Below are 17,399 nucleotides of genomic sequence, written 5' to 3'. Positions count from 1 at the left end.
AAAGGAGCTCAGTCAAGTGCTGCTGTTTACTTTTTCCCATATGACAAGAGGCCACTCAAGGAAGTTAAGATAATACATTTAATATGGATAAAAGGTAATGATTTTTTACACAACAAAAATTGTACAACTCACTGTCAGAGGCAACAATTGAACCTCCTCAATGGTTTTGATTCACAGCAGTGTTAGATATTTAAAGAATAGAAAAGAAGCTTTGTTACTCTACTCAGGATGAAAATTGGAAGGTCTGTCAGTCTTCATGCTCAAAGGAATAAACTAGGGTAAAGAAAAAATAGCACTCATAACTCATAAACATGTAGGAATTTAGGATCTCTGCTCTGGAGCACACTGGTCCATCTAGTCTAATTTTATTTGGCCTATGCTGCACATATCAAAGGAAGGCAAACCTTCCTTAGTATTGCACAAAGTCCAGAAGAAATGTCTCCTGTGCTCCAGTATTGCATAAGGTCAGAAAGAAATTTTCCCTTTGGTACAATATTTCATAAACTCTGGAAGATGTTTTTCCCATGCTATAGTATTGCATGATTGTCAAGGTCCATGATGCAACGTAGCACCTTCCTTTGAAGTATCCAGCGTAAACCACATGATGCTGGACTAGATGGACGAGTCTGTTCCAATGTGATGATATCTATATTTCTATGTGACTATCTGAGTTGGTTGTCCCTGTATTGATTATAAATGAAACAGACTTCAGCACACTTAGATAAAAGCAATTAATTTAATCATTTACAACTGAATTATGAACTGCTGCTTTTTGTAGCGGTCATGAAGCTTTCTGATATAGGTCTCATGTACACCAGAGACAGTTTCCCAAATGTTGTCTGCTCACCTCCCTTAAGATCAAAATAAGTAACAGGCTTTCCCTAAGGCATTGGTCCACTTCCTCAGCTAAGGTTCTGGCCTATGTTTTGAATGAGGTGGGGTTGGTGTTTGTAGCTATGTCAGTATGGATTATGGATTATAATTTTGTTTTCTTGCCGCTGCAACATTAATTGTCCTAAGGCAGCACTGTCTTTTGGCATCATCTGAGGCACACTGCACTCTCTCTCATATAGACATTATTTTTGTTCTTTTTTGTTCTGTAGTTTACCTTAAATCTAAAATAAAGTCATTTAAACTGAAAGCCTAGGGTTACTCTTTGTATAGAGAAAAGCGTAACACCAGATTTCACAAGGGTTAGGGATAATGAAGGAAATTGACTTCCTATTGATGCACCATGCACAGGATACACTATTATTTTTATTATTTGTATTACTATAGTGCCTAGGAGCATAGGCACCGACTTCCTGTGTTCCTGGAGGGGGCCTGACCCCAGCTCTGCCACAGGCCCGGCCCACACTCCTCCCCTTCCCCCAAGTCCCCTCCCCGACCCTGCCACTTCCCATCCCTGCTCCTCCCCAGGCCCCACCCCCACTCCACCCTTTCCCTAAGCCCCCATCTCCAGAGCACCCTGGAGTTGGTGCCTATGCCTAGGAGATATAATGGACTAGCACACCATTGTGCGAGGCACTGTACATACAAAGAACAAAAGATGGTCCCTGCCCCAATAGTAGAGTGAGAAATACCCTAATGCAAAGGCTCTTTATTTTTTCTGACATGGCTGAATGTTTGGTTAGTAGGCAACAAAATAATCAATGATGCACTTAGCTATGTTCTTAAACTCTCACAAGGATATTGGCTTATATATACTAAAAGTAGGTAAACTAATTTATTATGTATTGTAGCTCAACCTGAAATTGGAATGATGTCATTAATTACAGTAGTTCACCTGTTTTCCTGAGTTTATTTCATAGGAAATATTACAAAACATAAAACAATACATTAAACTTTGTTTTAAATCGATGGTATATCAGGCTGGTATAATGGGCCAGATTCTGATCTCCTTTACATTGGTGGAAATCCTCAGTTGACATCAGTGACTATGTCTACACTGAACACCAGTATTAGCGGTATGTAGGCTATGTGCAGCTACACACTGCAGTGAAAACAAGCTGCATCCACACTAAGGTGTGTAGCTACATGTCAGTGAAAGGCTCTGGTGGGGGAGGCAGCATGGAAAAGCTTCAGCAGCTCCCTGTTGCTGTACCTTTCCTGCCTGCCAGAGCCTTTCTCCTCTGCCAAAGTCTTTCCCTGGGGTGAGAAAAGCCCCTGGCAGGGGGAAGTGCAGGAAAAAGCTCCAGAAGCAGGGACCTGGAAGAACATTTCCCTGCTGCCTTCCCATTGTCAGAGTCTTTTGCTGCATCAGGGAAAGGCTCCAGCAATGGGGGAGGCAGTAGGACACTCTATTGCTAAAAACAGCAGTATAGCCCGGGGAGGCACTGCTCGGGCGTGTAAAGAAGCATGTAGGATATATGCCTGGATACATACCTACAGGCTTCAGGCATATCTTTGCTCTACTCACCTAAGCAGTGCCTCACCATCTACACTGCTATTTATACCCGCACTAGGGGGGTTAGCTGTGTATGTACGCTACACAATGCCATAAGAAGTGTGCAGTGTACCACCTAATGTGGTTACTTCAAATTTACACTGATATGAGTGAGGTCAGAATCAGATTCAGGAAGTGACAGTCTCAGGCCCTGCTCCAGAAAAGATATGCGCACATGCTTACCTTGATTCACTGTGAGCAGCTTCATTGCTTTCAATAAAAAGGTTGAACTGTTTTAGCTGAACCTTTCCAAAAAAATCCAGACTGAGGCAGATACCTGTTATGAAAAATTTCAGTCTCAACAGTTAAAGTTTGTCAAAGTTATAAGAAGTTGAAAACAGAGTCACATAATAGAAAGTGTTTGGTATGCTTAATGAGAGGTGTGGCTACCAGCACCATCTACAATTATGAAATGAGCAGGAAAGAGGGAGCGATCTGATTGGCTAATGAAGTCCTAACCTGTATAATTATGGGTCAATAACTGAAAGATGTCAGAACTACTTAGACATATCACAACAGAGAAGCACTACACCAGTTTTCTTTGCTACAAACAATTAAATAAATAAGGCAACTGTTCCCAGACAAAATGCCAATAAATAATTCACATTTTCCTATGGAACCTATAAAGTACTTTCTTGTTTGTCAGTAAATGTAGTACTCAGGACTGGCACACCACGGTCATTTGTCAGCACAAGGTTCCCCACCAATCCTCTGCCAATGTTGACTTGGAGAGATCACCAATGGAGGCAAGAGGGTAGTTCAGGCTCCATAGCAATTCAATCATTGCATCTCTCCAAGTCTTTCAACAAGGATACACATTGAGATGGTGATTTTCATGGTGTCAACACAAGTCCATTGAAGTCAATTACATTCATTTCTCGTAGTCCACCGAACATCCATAAGCTGGTAATAGTTTTGGGACACTACTGATCTGGGCTGTATTGGTTTAAAAAGAGATGTGCTTCTCCTGCCCACAGTGCCACTCTTAAAGTGTCTATTTCTTTATGGAATTCATGCTGAAGATTTCAGAAAGTGATTTAATACATCGTTTTTTGGATGTCTTTTCTTAATCAAGGCATATCTCCCAATAATATTATATTATTTTTCATAATAAAGGGAGATTATTGGTACAGCCATGTTGGAAAACAAGGAGCTGGTCCAGAAAACTATGTATCTATCTGTATGTGTATCTTAGGGTTTTTGATAGTGCTCATCACTGTGCTAGCTAGATGCTTCTCAGGTAAGTTAGGTCGCTAGGGCAAGATCTGGACTTGATGAGTCTTTTGCTCTTTTCCTCTGATTGGGATAAAGATATCTTTTTTTATTCTCTTCCCAATTCCCCATTAATTTTACTACTTTGTAAAAGAAGAGGGTCTCATAACATGCCCTGAAAGTGGTCAGACTTTTATAGAAAAAAAATTAAGACCTTGGAGTTAGGATTTTTAAATTTTAAATCCAGTACTGTATATCAACAGTTGATGAAGAAAACCTAACCCAGTTAAAGGTGTAGGAAACCAGCCTACTCTTGTCATGAATATTGGGGATATCACTGCATTGTTGGAAAATCTTGACTAATCCTAAAGAAGCTAATAATAGCACATTCAAAAGTATCTATGCAGATCCATAGAAATCTAAGATATTTCTTAGATTTATGTGAACAAAAGAAATTTGAAACATTTGCACAGTTTTAAGAATATCAGCACAGTCACCTGATAGTCAAAATCAATATAATGGAATAAAACAGTTTGCATAAATGTCCATCAATAGTCTTGTCATAGGTAAATCAGCAACATCTTACTGTCTTATGAAATTTTATAAGACTTACAAATATTTTCTGACTGGAAATATTGTGGTAATTCTCAGAATCTCCAATCAAAAATTATAGTTCTACAGTATTTTAATTTTACAAGATTCTTCTGCATCTAATCCTGGAATGTTTGGTGCGGGGTTTGGGGGGGGGGAGTGTATAATAAAGCATTTCTGAGTGACTCTCTGAAAGATACCAAGTGACTCAGCTTTATTTATGGTTGTCCTAAATAAATAAATAGCTGAGATTTTCAAAGCTGCTTAAGGAATTTGGTGCTCAGTTCCCAAATGGGAATTTGATGTCCAGAAACCTTCGGCACCTTTGAAAATCTCAACCTATGTAATTAATTCAAATAAATCTAGTCTTTTGGCTTGGTTCTTCTCCCCTGGAAGTAACTGACAAAATTTCCTGTGATCTCCAGGGTGGTTAGGTTGGTCCTATACATCAAAATTACTGAATAGTTTCTCCACAGTTCAAGACTACAAAATATTAGCAATATTTTTGGCTTTAGCACTCTATTCCTTATCTTAAGGAAGAGGTCCCAATCTGATGGGATTTATGAAAAAAACTACACAATGGATTAAATTTATCCCTAATGCAAACAAGTGCATCTCCTATTGACTTTGGACTCTCATTGACTTCAAAGGGAGGTGCATTTGTTTTCATCAGGCCTCAATTTGCCCAAAGTGAAAGCATTTTTGATGAAAAAATGGATTTAGACCTTCCCACCATGCCTTCTTCCTAGATGCACAGAACACTTGTGGTAAAGTATACAGTCTCTCAAAAGACTGCAAATATGTGGTCTTGGTACTGTTATCTCAAACATCCATCACTCTAATATTATGGTATTTGCTTTAAAGGCATTGTTCATCCTTCATGCTCTGCAAAGACATCAGACAGAAATGTCCACTGTCTCTCCCTTTCAACAGTTTACTCATAGTTTGAACGATTGTAGCTTCTAACTGGGATTTCACACTCAAACATCGGACACCAACCCTTTAAAATATTTTAGGGCTGTAAAATGTAATTATAAATCTAAAGAGAATGCAAACATTTTACCATATTTAGCAAACTATAGTCAGCCTTTGGCTTATACAGTGCAATTCATGATGGTTGTGTTGTGTATATTCCCACCATCAACGCAAGACAATACTGTTTAAATGTTTTGCATACCAAGTTCCTAACCTAGTCAGGTGTCTAATAGTAAGAAAAACATTTCCCTATCATGATTACATCTGAGGCTGTTTTATTGTCATATCTCATAAGTGAAGCAGTCAGGCCTAGTCAATGCTTGGATGGGAAACCTCCAATGAAAAATTAAGTGCTACAGAAAGTGGTGTTGGTGATTCAGTTTCTGGCATTCTTCTCTATGACTGACCATGCTGTTACAATAAGAGATGTACTGTTGGTGTGAGATGTAAAACCAAAACTGTCAGCACATGGAGTCAGTAAGATCTCAGAATCCTTTTCACAAATGTAAGGATGTTAACCCCTGTGCTCTAGCCAAATACTATCTGAGTAGTTACATTCTGTCTACCTGAAATTCCATGTGTAGTTTCAATTAGATAATGTATCCAATTCAGTCAGATCTCAATTGTTGTTTATATCCTCAGTTCTGGCAGCCAAGAGTTGACCTATCTGATCCCATCACCCACACATTTATTCTCAAAGTTACGGTCCTAATCAGACCGCCTTTTATTCACAGTATAGTTCTTGACAATTAAGGTCAGCTTTCTAGTAGCTGTAACATCTCTCCTAAACTGTTTTGTAGAGCTGGTCAAAAATTTTCCATCAACATTTTTTTTTAAATGAAAAATTGGGTTTTTGACTAAACAATTTTTTGTGAAGTATCTGCTTTTCACAGAAAATGTTGATTTTTTTGTTGAGAAACTGAACACTCAAACCCCAAAAAGTTTTGTGCTAAATTAAACATGAAAAACTGGATAATATCTCCCATGATGCACTATGGCCAGGAGACTCACAGGAGGAGAGGAGACCATGGGGCACCATGGAGTTGTAGTCTACCCCAGAAACTCAGTTAATAGAGGAGAGTGGGGATCTGAGGAACCTGAACTTCAATTCCCATGAGCTACTGTGGGAGCTTTTCCAAATTGAAATGTTCAGTTTTTAATTTCTTGCTGGAAAGTTACAATTTTCTCCAGAAAATTAACCCATTTTCTACCTCGCTCTATTGTTGGGTAGTGTTGTGGTTTTTCTATAAAAGACAGAACACTCCTTCCTAGAGGTGTCTGCATTTCACAGGTGGATGAAGTGATCTTTATATGTTAGTACATAAATCCATTTATAAAGTTTGTAGAATGGTTTGGGGGGTCTTTGGATGAAAATCACTACATACATTTTATTCACTGTCTGTTTTAAGGGTACAGATGCTATAGTGCACACAGACTAGAATACCCTTTGTCCATGCTAGGAGTTTTGCCAAACTACAGCCATCAGTGGCCAGAAACCAAAGTAGCTGCATCTGTGCAACTCCTTTGTGCATACCTGCTATTTGCACCTGTGCAGTTTACCCTGCTTGAAACCAAGTGGTTCAAATCACAGCTTATACCAGCGTTGCCAGTCTACAATAAGGATTTCCAGCAGGGCAACTGCTCCAGTATGTGGCTGCTGGAAGAAAGGCAAATTATCAGTGTATACAAGTCCCTAAATTATTTATGGAAAGCCACTGCACACTTTTCAACAGTTTAGAAAGGATTTAAGGACACTACTGCAAAATTAAAGCAGGCAGAGCTTTATAAAATGCCCCTGAATCCATGCTCATGGGCATTTTTCTTTCTTTTCCTCATAAAAGGAGATACAGAGTTTAAATTGGAGCTTCAGTAAGATGTTATGCCAGAGAACCAGAACTTGGGGCCTGACTCACTGAAATCAATGGGAATTAAGGGGATGGAGAGAGCTCAATATATCTCAGGGTCAGCCACTTCGTGAACAGTCTCCTGGACTTTTTCCACAAGTACAGAATCTCCCCTCCTTGTTTTAGAATTGTATCTGACCTGCCTTGCTTCTGTAAACTGTGTTAATCAGATTACATTTAATTTGCAACAGAGACATTGTTGACATCCTGAAAGCAGCACTCTAATCCTGCCTGTACAGATTCCATTTCTAGCTCTGTCACTCATTGCATGAGTTTGGCCAAGTTGCTTTGTTTCTCTGTGTCTCAGTTTCTTCATCTACAAAATGGGGATAATAATACTTACCTACCTTACAAGGTGAAACTTAATCCAATAATGTTTATAAAGCTCTTCAAAGTCTTTGAGTAAAAGGTGCCGCATAATTATTGAAACAGAATCAGTTAGATTTTATGTTGGAGATGATTTTTTTAATTACAAATGTACACACTAAATTACTGACAACATCACAGAAAATTTTAAAAAAAGTTATATTTTCCTTACGATTTCATGATTACAAAACTTCACAAAATTTGTTAAAACTAAAAAAACCTTCATGAGTACATAAATAGAATTTTAAGTATAAATAACAGTAACAAAATAAACAGATGTATGTATTCAATAAATTAATTATAAATATTGCATTGGTAATGAAGTGCTAGGTCAAGAAAATACTAACATTTCCAGTACAGTTTTCTGTATAGAAATACTTATTATAAATGAAACTTTGGAAATGGGTAATTTTCCTGGACCCCTTGTCTCACATTCCTTTTGTTGTTATTCTCTTGCTGGAATGCTAACATAGGAGAACAGGACTGAAAGCATCATATATACATTATGGGCCATAAACTACCGAGAATCACTCCACCACATATCAAAGGCAGTATTTGCCCAGTTCTGCAACATTGAAGTCAATGGGTGCAGGATCAGGCCTATATGGTCTCGAAAGAACTGCTGATGCTTTAAAGGAAAAATATAAAAACATATTTGGAAGCAATTTGACCTATACAACATTTATTTTCTGTCTTTTCTTTTAATTGCTATGGATATTTACATATAACAGGACTGTTATGACCTGAAAGTTAATCTGTTTCTACTGCTTGTTCCCTACCTGATGAACATAATTATGGATTCTGTACAATCCTCAATCCATACATAGAATTCCCACTAACATTAATGAGAATTCTACCTCAGACCAAGTATAATACAGGTCCCAAAGAATTCATCAGCAAACATACGTGAGCCCATAAAGAATCAATGATCTGGTTTTCCAGCATGAGCCCTTAGCAATAATCAAAGAAGGGAAGAAAATGCGTAATATACAAGCAGAATTGTTTCTCAATGCAATGTTTAAAATGGAAAGTTGTCCCAGAACATCAGCAGCAGTTTTTTAAGAGATAGATTGAACCCTAGTTCACAGGGTAATGTTTGTTAGGTTTTGTAATCATGTTTTATTACAAATGTTTGTCTTTGAAAGGCTATGAAGTGAAGAGGTCATTAACCTCCCTGTGAATGAAAAGCTTTTGCTGCATTTGCTTGTATCAGCAGGAATCCGAGGTGAGCATAAGTAATAATAAAGGGGTGGTGAAAAATGTTAGTGATCTTATCACCCCAGCCATCACCAGACGGAAGGAATTTCTGCATGTTGTGTATTTTTGTCAGAGGCGAACCAGTTAAGCAGTTGTTTAGATTATTTTTTTCTAAATGTGATATGAAAAAATGAATAGCTGGTTCTTAGAATGTAGCCTTAGAATGGTGCTACTATTTTACAAGTTTAGTACATTGCAAGAACAATGCTAGCACCATACCTTAAATGTTTACATATTCTACATATTACTACTGGAAAAGCTAAATAATATCCTGGTTCTGGTAATGTTTGTTTAAAACCATATTTAAAGTCAGGAGCATTAGTTATTTCTGAAAGCTGGGGCTCTTCACTGGAGATATTTTAGAGGTGATTCCAAAGGGGTCCATGCTGTCAGTTTCAAGAGGTGAAGAGAAGAGATCTGATTCAAAAGTATGACTATAATCACCATATTCCACAAAATCCATTGACTCTACAGGCACGGTGTTGATCATAGGTAAGAAGTGAGACAATGGAAGAAAGTCTTTCCCTTTGAATTGTTGTCTTTGTTTGGCACTACTTAAAGACACAGAGACTCCATATTTCTTTGATTTATATACATTGTAGCCGTCTGGGCGTATCTCCTCTTCAAAGGAGCAATCTTCTGTAGAATACCTGAGCTGAACAGTAAGGAGTGAAGACAATTACAGATATGTCTATGACACTTATCAGATATAATATAAAGCTTGTATGTGCTTGACCCTACTCTCCTTGATGTGAGAGAGATTCAAGCCCTCCGTATTATACACAGAATTCATAACAATCTATGGGGACATTAAAAGTCAACATAGGCTTGATCCACACTCCTTTGAAGTCGCTGGGAGTCTTTCCTTTATCCTCAATGATCTTTATTCCATCTATTACCACACAGCTGCTACAGACTGCCCTATTTTGATTTTAGGGGAAAACTTTGATAATCTCTGGTAGATACCTCAGTTTTATAAATTATGATGAATGCTGACGTTTTAATTACAACCACGATAGCTAAGGGCCCAATCCAGCAGTCCTAATGCATACAAAACTCAATTTGAATCCCACGGGAGATTTGCCTGGGTAAGGGCTGCAAGGATCAGGTCTGCAGAAAGGCATTTTTATAATAGACTGTGTTAAAATAAAGAAAATTAATGATTAAAAACAACAATAAAATGGGCAAACTGCAAGTTTTTTCTCGTCATTTTATTAAAATGTCTAAAAATGTATTAGTACAGTATCTCTTTCTCATTAGGCATTAAACTTATCAAACAGTTCTACTATGACACCAATAAAGATTCTATATAGGATAATATATTTTATAACCTGCCTAGCAATTTGTAGAATTCATCTTAGACATAGTTTATAATGTAGATATGGTATGTTGAGATTTTGTGTTATCTCAGACTTTTCCAGATCCTTTAAGTAATAACTATTTTCCTTACAACTCTGGTGTTATTTCTGGCTCAGTTATTTGAGGTGACTGAACTCTGGGCCAATACAGGAGAATTGCTGGTTATGTCTAGGTCTTTGATGATTAAAAAAAGCAGTGTTCCCGAATGAACTCTCTACCTGTCAAAATATAACCCAGAGCACATTTGACTTTTTTTTTTTTCAGTTGTAAAAAAAATCAAGCTTTGTCAAATACTATCAACAATGTAGAATAGACTGTTGTGTGTGCTATGGTTACCTTTTAAAAGTACTTTTAATGTTGAAGGAATAAAGCAAAAAAATTTATTTTTCTCACAGATTAAGACTTGCAATATTTATCTCCATATATTCTATCTCATAGAGCTGGAAGGGACCTTAAAAGGTCATTGAGTCCAGTCCCCTGCCTTCACAGCAGGACCAAGTACTGTCCCTAACAGATTTTGCCCCAGATCCCTAACTGACCCCCTCAAGGATTGAGCTCTCAACACTGGATTTAGCAGGCCAATGCTCAAACCACTGAGCTATCTCTTCCCCCAATCAAGCTGGACATCATACATTTTGAATGAATGTATATCAGTACCAGATTGTGAACACTTTACTTCCACAGGTGGCCAAATTATTCACACAAGTAGTCTCACTGAAGTTAATTGAACTACTCATGGAGTAAGTTCTAGTCAATGTCTGAGTAAAGGTATCATCTTGTAACTCACAGTAGATCCTGCTTCTGTACCTCCCAATCCATCCCAGCACACCACCTCCCAACTCATGCTGAGTAGTACATTTCCCCATTCATTTCAATGGAATTACCTTCAGAGTAAGGTACTAACCAAAATGAGTAAGGGGAAGAGTACAAATTTCCCACTGGGCCCTGCACAGGCTACTAGCATGGTGGGTCTAGGTGCAGAGGAGTCAGAAGACATTATGCATCAATTGCTTCCCTGCGTCACTCCGGAGCAGGTGGGTTAGGAGTGGCCAGCACATTTTAGCCAGTGTGGGAGTCCATAATTTGCTGTTGGCATAGGCCAGTAGTAAATGACTTCCTCTTCCATCCCTCAATACACACACACACACACACACAAGGCATCTGGAGCAGAGTGGAAACAGGGAAAGGATATTGCATCTCGGAAGACACATTTTCTCTGTGGGCCAAATTCTGCTCACCTTACTTGTGTGAGTATTATTACTGAAGTTAATGGGACTTCTCATTAGAGTAAGACATACAGGATTTGGCCCAGTACATATACAGGAGTTTGCATGGCTGTATTCTAATAACTGTCAAACATGTACCTATTCAGAATATTAATTAATATAATGAAGTATTGCTATAGTTCAATAAACAGTCATTCAATAAACAGTAAATTAAGGGCTGTTCATTTTTTTCTCAAAGATTATTACAATAATGCACAGTGCAACTACAAAGAGCCTGCTTCTGCTCCCAGGGAAATCAATGGGAAATCTCCCACTGACTTCAGTGGAAGGAGGATCCTATCTATAGTTATCAGTCACTGAGTATTTCAGTTTGGACATGCAATAAAAACTTCAAATTGACACTTTCCATACATGGTGGTTGGCGCCCAAAACCAGATCACCTCCCTCACCTTTTCAGTTTATTGAAGGTCTGACTTTAGACAATAAAAGCAAGGAAATTCAGGCTTGAAAGGCAAATTCTGCCCTAGATACTCAAGTAAAAATCCTATTCGGCCTGATCCTTTTCTCGTTAAAGCTCATGGATGTTTTGCCATTGGGCCCACTTCTTCTCCTGTTGAAATCAGCGGGAGTTTTGCTAAGGAAAGTAGGTTCAAGCCTTACATTTGCATTCTGGGGAAAATGCACCTTCCACCTATGCGACTCAGGTAGGTACAATGGAGTTACATGGCAATGAATTTGGACCTTTCTCATTAACTCATGCCTTTGAGTAGGTATTGCAGGGGCCTCACAAGAGCAGGACTGTATTTCTGATGTATCTAGCTGATATGCTGAAATACCTAGGCAAAAAGGCATGAGTTAACAACACCATGTCAGAGAATCGCTATAATCCTCAGGCTCCCATAACCCTACAGGTGCACTGTTGATCACAAGTAAGAAGTGAGACAGTGGGAGAGAGTCCTTTCCTTTGAATTCTTGTTTCTGTTTGGCATGACTTAAAGAGATAGCAACCCCATATTTCTTTGATCTATACATATGGTAGCCATCTGGGTGTATCCCCTCTTCGAAGGAGCAATCTTCTGCAGAATACCTAAGCTGAACAGTAAGAAGATAATTACAAATATGCCTGTATCATTTACATTCCAATGTAATGAACATGTTTTCATTTCATTGCAGATAAATAGCCACATATCAAATAGGCATTATTGGGTCCTCTGTTCTATTTTAACTAAAAGTGGATAGAAAATTATAAGAGGGAAAATGCAATAAAGAACGAAAATGGTCGATTGTCCTCCTTATTTTTATTTGTATTAGAAATTTTGGGAAGTTTCTTTCTCATTTGTCGCTAAACTTAAATTTCTACTAATAAACATTACAGTTTCATTAGACACTAATAGGGACAAAAAGTAATTAGAGAGTAATGACAAAAAGTAAACAGCTCATAGTTCTGTCTACATTTTATCAACTCTCTATAGTAAAAGAACTCAACTATTTAATCTTACACATCATTTTAGTTTAGGAGGCTGAGACCTATTAAAAGGAAAGCTTGCAGTAAACGCACCCTATTTATCTATTTATGTTGCCCAGTGTTATTTGTGTTATTGCCCAGTGTCACATTCATAAACTGCTTCGTTATACATTTTGATTTCCTTGCTCCTTCGCGGAAGTCAGACCCTTAATGAGCTGCTTGGTGGTGGAGCAAAGATGTGATCGGCTTAAGTTGTTTTATCTGGACGCTTCCAGATAAAATCATAACAAGCCCTGCGAGCGCGTGCAACCATTCCCGCATTTGCTATGGACTTTCCCATGCCGATTCAGTGCCCCCCCTCCAGCTCAGTCTCCCTCTCCTGTAACTTACAAGTCCATGCAGCTTCCCGTCTTCTTCCATGCAGAGGTACCGGGAACTGTGGACGCCCTTGATCGCCACCGTGCGAACTGCCACAGCCCTGATTTCTAGCAGACCTATGCAGCAAAACCAAAACAGCGTTCAGATGAGGGGGGAGAGGATCGCCGTCCCCAAGCCACACACACCCTCACCCCACCGCCTCTCAGGGCTAAATTTCACGGGTAATCGGAGGTAAAACTCGTCCTGCTCCCTTCACAAAAGAGCCTTTACTGTCAGGTACCCAAGCGCACGCTTTCCTATTTCCAGGGCTATGGGAGAATGCAGCCTCATAAGCTCACTAAGGGAATCCAGGGCGTGGGGCTCCATTCCTTTAGCCGAGATCCTGTTAATAAGTAAGACGGCAGCTTTCCCTTATACTTACTGTGGGGACTCTGAATGCTGGTGCCATCCACTTTGCCATCACTGTTGATCCTCAGGAAGTAACTGAACAGACCATGTTTGCTGGCTGTGTATAGGTGCCTTAATCTAATAGGTTCCCCCCAGCCATAGTTCACATGTGGCCCTGCATCAGAGAAAGGCAGAGATCTGACGACCATTGCAAAACAGAGTCCAAGCAGAGCCAGGGACGTGCAAGGTTTGCACAGGCTCCTCCACATCTTTTCCAGGTTATTTCAATTGCAAGAGGACTCCACGCACACACCCCACACGCATACAGAGAAGCAAGTGCCACTAAAGAAAAGGCAGTGGCTTGGTGCTTTTTGAGCTAAATGCTTCGGGGATGTAGTAAATGCAAAGCCAATCCCCCTGCCTTTTTATAGGTCTCTGTTATCAGTCCAATCGATACGGCTAATTCCAATTCCAATATAGAGACTATTTCATAGAAGGAGTTAGTCAGAACAGTCACAACTCCCCCGCCCCCCAAGTATTGATTGGATGACATCATTTCACAGGGGACACCCTAGGGTGTTGTTTCCCTCCCCCACCCCTTCCCTAAAAGCTTTATCCAGGAATCTTTCTGTTATTTGGAATCTAGCATTTCTTATGCCTAGCAAGGCAGAAATGTGCAGTCGGGTGTAAACACATACTGTATGAGGCTTACATACCGGTGCAAACCTATGCAACGTGGGATCGGCGCTGACAATGCAAGTACTGAAGCTAAAGTGGGAAAACAAGAAAGAAGGTTTTCAGTCTGTGCGGGACAACTTCAGAGTCTGAAATGTTCTCTTGCCCACACAGAGCCCACGTTTAAGAGCTGGGGGGAGGGGGACAGATGTGGTTGTGTATAAATCAAAATCAATCAATCATAAATGAAGGTAACCCTAGGGACATCTTTTGTGGCCAAAGGCAAAAGTCAGATACATGACAAGAACGATTTGATTAAAGATCACAATGCCCTAATTTACCCATGAAAGCTCAAATTCTTTGTTAAAGTCAATCAGCTGTTTGGAAGGGATCTAATGCCCACTTCCCCCTGTATTTTCCTTTCAAAAAGAAAGTTAATGTCCTTAAAAATGTTTTTTTTTTAGTATTAAAGATGCAGTATTAAAGGTATTAATACTAAGCAAAACATTAAATGTTAAGACAGCTCCCCTTAGTTTCTGACACTACGACAACACCTTTCCGCCTTCATAAACCACTTCCCCAGATCTCCCTAGTCAGTACCAGGAGAGACTGCAGAGTAGATGAAAGATAACCTTTTTCCAATTTCCCTGGTGAACATTACGCCAGAGAAGAGACTGAGGAGGATGTGACCTTAAGTTATCTCGGTTAGCACCCACTTTTATAATTACTCACCCTTTGTTCCAGAGGGAGGTGCAGATGGAAGAGTATACAAAACATCCGGAATCGAGATGAATAATAATAATAAAAAAAAAATCTGCAAAGCAAGGGTCAACTCCACAGCTCATCAGCCGCCCAGACAGGATCACCTGAAGTTACCAGCTAATCTTCCCACCTCCTGTTACATTTGACCAGGAGTGAGGTGCTGCAGATCAGGGAAATAATATTAATGTAACCGTTATTATTCCAATTTGTGGGTGGCCCAGCTCTGGATTCCATCCATACAGCAAAAGGAAGCCAAAGCAAACCGAACCAACAGAAGAAGAAAACACCCTGTAATGTTTCCCCCCAGAGGAGAAATACTAACAAAGAGGTGGAAGCACTCTCCACCTGCTTTCCCCCAAAGTACGTTGCGGCCATAGATTATCTGAGACATAACAATAGCCTTCACAATAGATAACGTCAAGCATGCAAGTAATTCATTTCACACTCACTCCCAATCAAGTAGAAGCAGGATGAGTCACTGAGGAATACTCAGCAGCATTGTAGTTGGTAGCTGCTGAACAGGGGGCTCAGTTCCCATTCTTTGTATTGGAAATGTTCTGAATATGCAACCTTTCATGGGGAGTGCTTGTGCGGGACAGGAAGCCAGTTTTTGACCTACGTATGGTCCATAATTAAGTGCCACCTGTCAGGCAATATACAAATCATGTGCATTGGACTTTATTATCTGTACGTCATTCTCTCTTTGGCCACTAGATGGAGCTTTAAACCTTAAATCTCAGTTCTCTCCCACACACTTCCCTGTTAGGCGTAAATCTGGGGGTGAAATCTTGACTCCATGGAAGTCAATGAGAGTTTTGCCATTTCACTCATATTTTTTAAATACTATATTATGTTACTGAGATGGAGCTGTTTCCTGTTATCCTGGTTATAAGGTTAGCAAAAGAAAATAAATAAAAATACATGTAGTAAAACTGTATTATCCCCACACCTCTCTGGGCCCCCAAATTAAAATAAATTCTCTAATATTGTGCCTTAAATGATATTTCAAAAAGCTACAGGAAATGGAGAATAAAGCTGTGTGAGGCCTTGATCATCTGTGGAGGAACTCTATGTTCTACCATTCAAATTTCCACACCTGTTCTTGAAACAGCCTCCTTCTTCCCCTATACCAAATGCCACCTCACTCTCCTCCTTTGAGTCCCTCCTAAAAATTCACTTATTTCACCCTGAGGTTCACTACTAAACTGTGGCACAAGCAGTTGGGTCACTATTATTACTATGTTTTCTGTGTTCTGCCTATTTAATATCTAGGAGTCTAGTCTCTGCAGAAAGCAGCTTCCATTTTGTGAAGTGGAGCAGATGCAGCATGTTACAGAGGAGACACAAACACTGTGCTCTCTCATGGAGTCCTTACGTTTGTGTTTTCTTATTTAGTTAACCTGAAAGAATATGATTGCTCTTTGTATATGGAAAAACACCACTAATTAGGGGTAATGTTGCTTTTTTTATTTTATCTGTGCTTTACTGTTTATTTGAGGTTTGGGATTTCTTTGTTATACTTTGCTAATTTTCTTTTGTTCATGTTTATTTCACTTTTAAATAATTATAAGGGGTGTCTACAGTGTAAGATAGGTACCCATAGGATTTTATAACCCTAACTAACAAATAAATGTTTTTTCCCAACCACAAGATACATTTTAAAATACAAATAAATATAAAAGACAGACAATCCCCTCTGAAACTACACAGTGCCCGCCAACTCAAATAATGCAACGTGTATATCTTTTGTTACTTTCCTATCTCCGTTCCTCTGTCTGTACACTTTCAGCACAATCCTACAAACCCTTACTCAAGGGAATAACTTTACTCAGAAAAGAAGTCTTATTTAGTTCAATTAAACTACTTATGTGCATAAAATTATTTACATGAATATAGTTTTGCAGGATCATGCCCTTATGCCTCTAATTTACATGTTTAATTTTACTACTGTGAATAGCTCACAGAAGTATAATTGCATAAGTGTTTGAATCATCTGGGCCTTAGATTGTATGGTTGGCACAGCATGAATCTTGTCTTCTTATATTTAACCCAGATTTTCAAAAGTGACCAGTGATGTGGGGTGCCTCAATTTTTGGGTGCTTAACTTGAAAAGGAGTTGAACTTTCAGTGCCTGGGTACTCAGTAATTTCTGATAATCATTCATCTCCTGCAAGATATCTCCAGTTGGGCACCCAAAAACTCAGACACCCCAAATCACTAGTCTCTTTTGAAAATATTGGCCGGTAAAGCACTTTACAGCACTATGGAAATAATAAATAGTATCAAGAAGTAGGAGAGGCTCATTTTCTTCTCTACTGATTCTGCAACATTATTACATTACTACTACAAAGGCAGTTCACTGCTCAGCAACCCTGGGCCCCACAGCAGTTGTGCAT

At 39.1% G+C, this 17,399-nt stretch overlaps 1 protein-coding gene across 1 annotated transcript; it reads right to left on the bottom strand.

Moving 5' to 3' along the window:
* Positions 1-9,073: 9,073 nt before the first annotated feature.
* On the bottom strand, positions 9,074-13,835 carry FGF19 (fibroblast growth factor 19). The gene is made up of 3 exons (XM_065404413.1): positions 13,601-13,835; positions 13,192-13,295; positions 9,074-9,406 (listed from the first exon to the last, which is right to left on the bottom strand). Exons 1-3 carry the CDS (start codon positions 13,833-13,835, stop codon positions 9,074-9,076), a joined length of 672 nt encoding a protein of 223 aa, XP_065260485.1.
* Between the last annotated feature and the right edge of the window lie 3,564 nt (positions 13,836-17,399).

The sequence above is a fragment of the Emys orbicularis genome, chromosome 4 (genome assembly GCF_028017835.1).
Source record: "Emys orbicularis isolate rEmyOrb1 chromosome 4, rEmyOrb1.hap1, whole genome shotgun sequence".
Lineage (NCBI taxonomy): Eukaryota > Metazoa > Chordata > Testudines > Emydidae > Emys > Emys orbicularis.
Note: the sequence above shows the minus strand (reverse complement) of the source record. Positions and strands in the feature narration are given on the sequence as shown.

Bases quoted from the DNA above. Each gene is read 5' to 3' on its own strand.
- FGF19 (XM_065404413.1), bottom strand. From the start codon at position 13,835: ATGTGGAGGAGCCTGTGCAAACCTTGCACGTCCCTGGCTCTGCTTGGA. The intron at 13,296-13,600 runs GTAAGTATAAGG...TTTGCTGCATAG, and splicing joins CAGCATTCAGAGTCCCCACA to GTCTGCTAGAAATCAGGGCT. The intron at 9,407-13,191 runs GTAAGTTACAGG...CTTACTGTTCAG, and splicing joins ACGGGAAGCTGCATGGACTT to CTCAGGTATTCTACAGAAGA.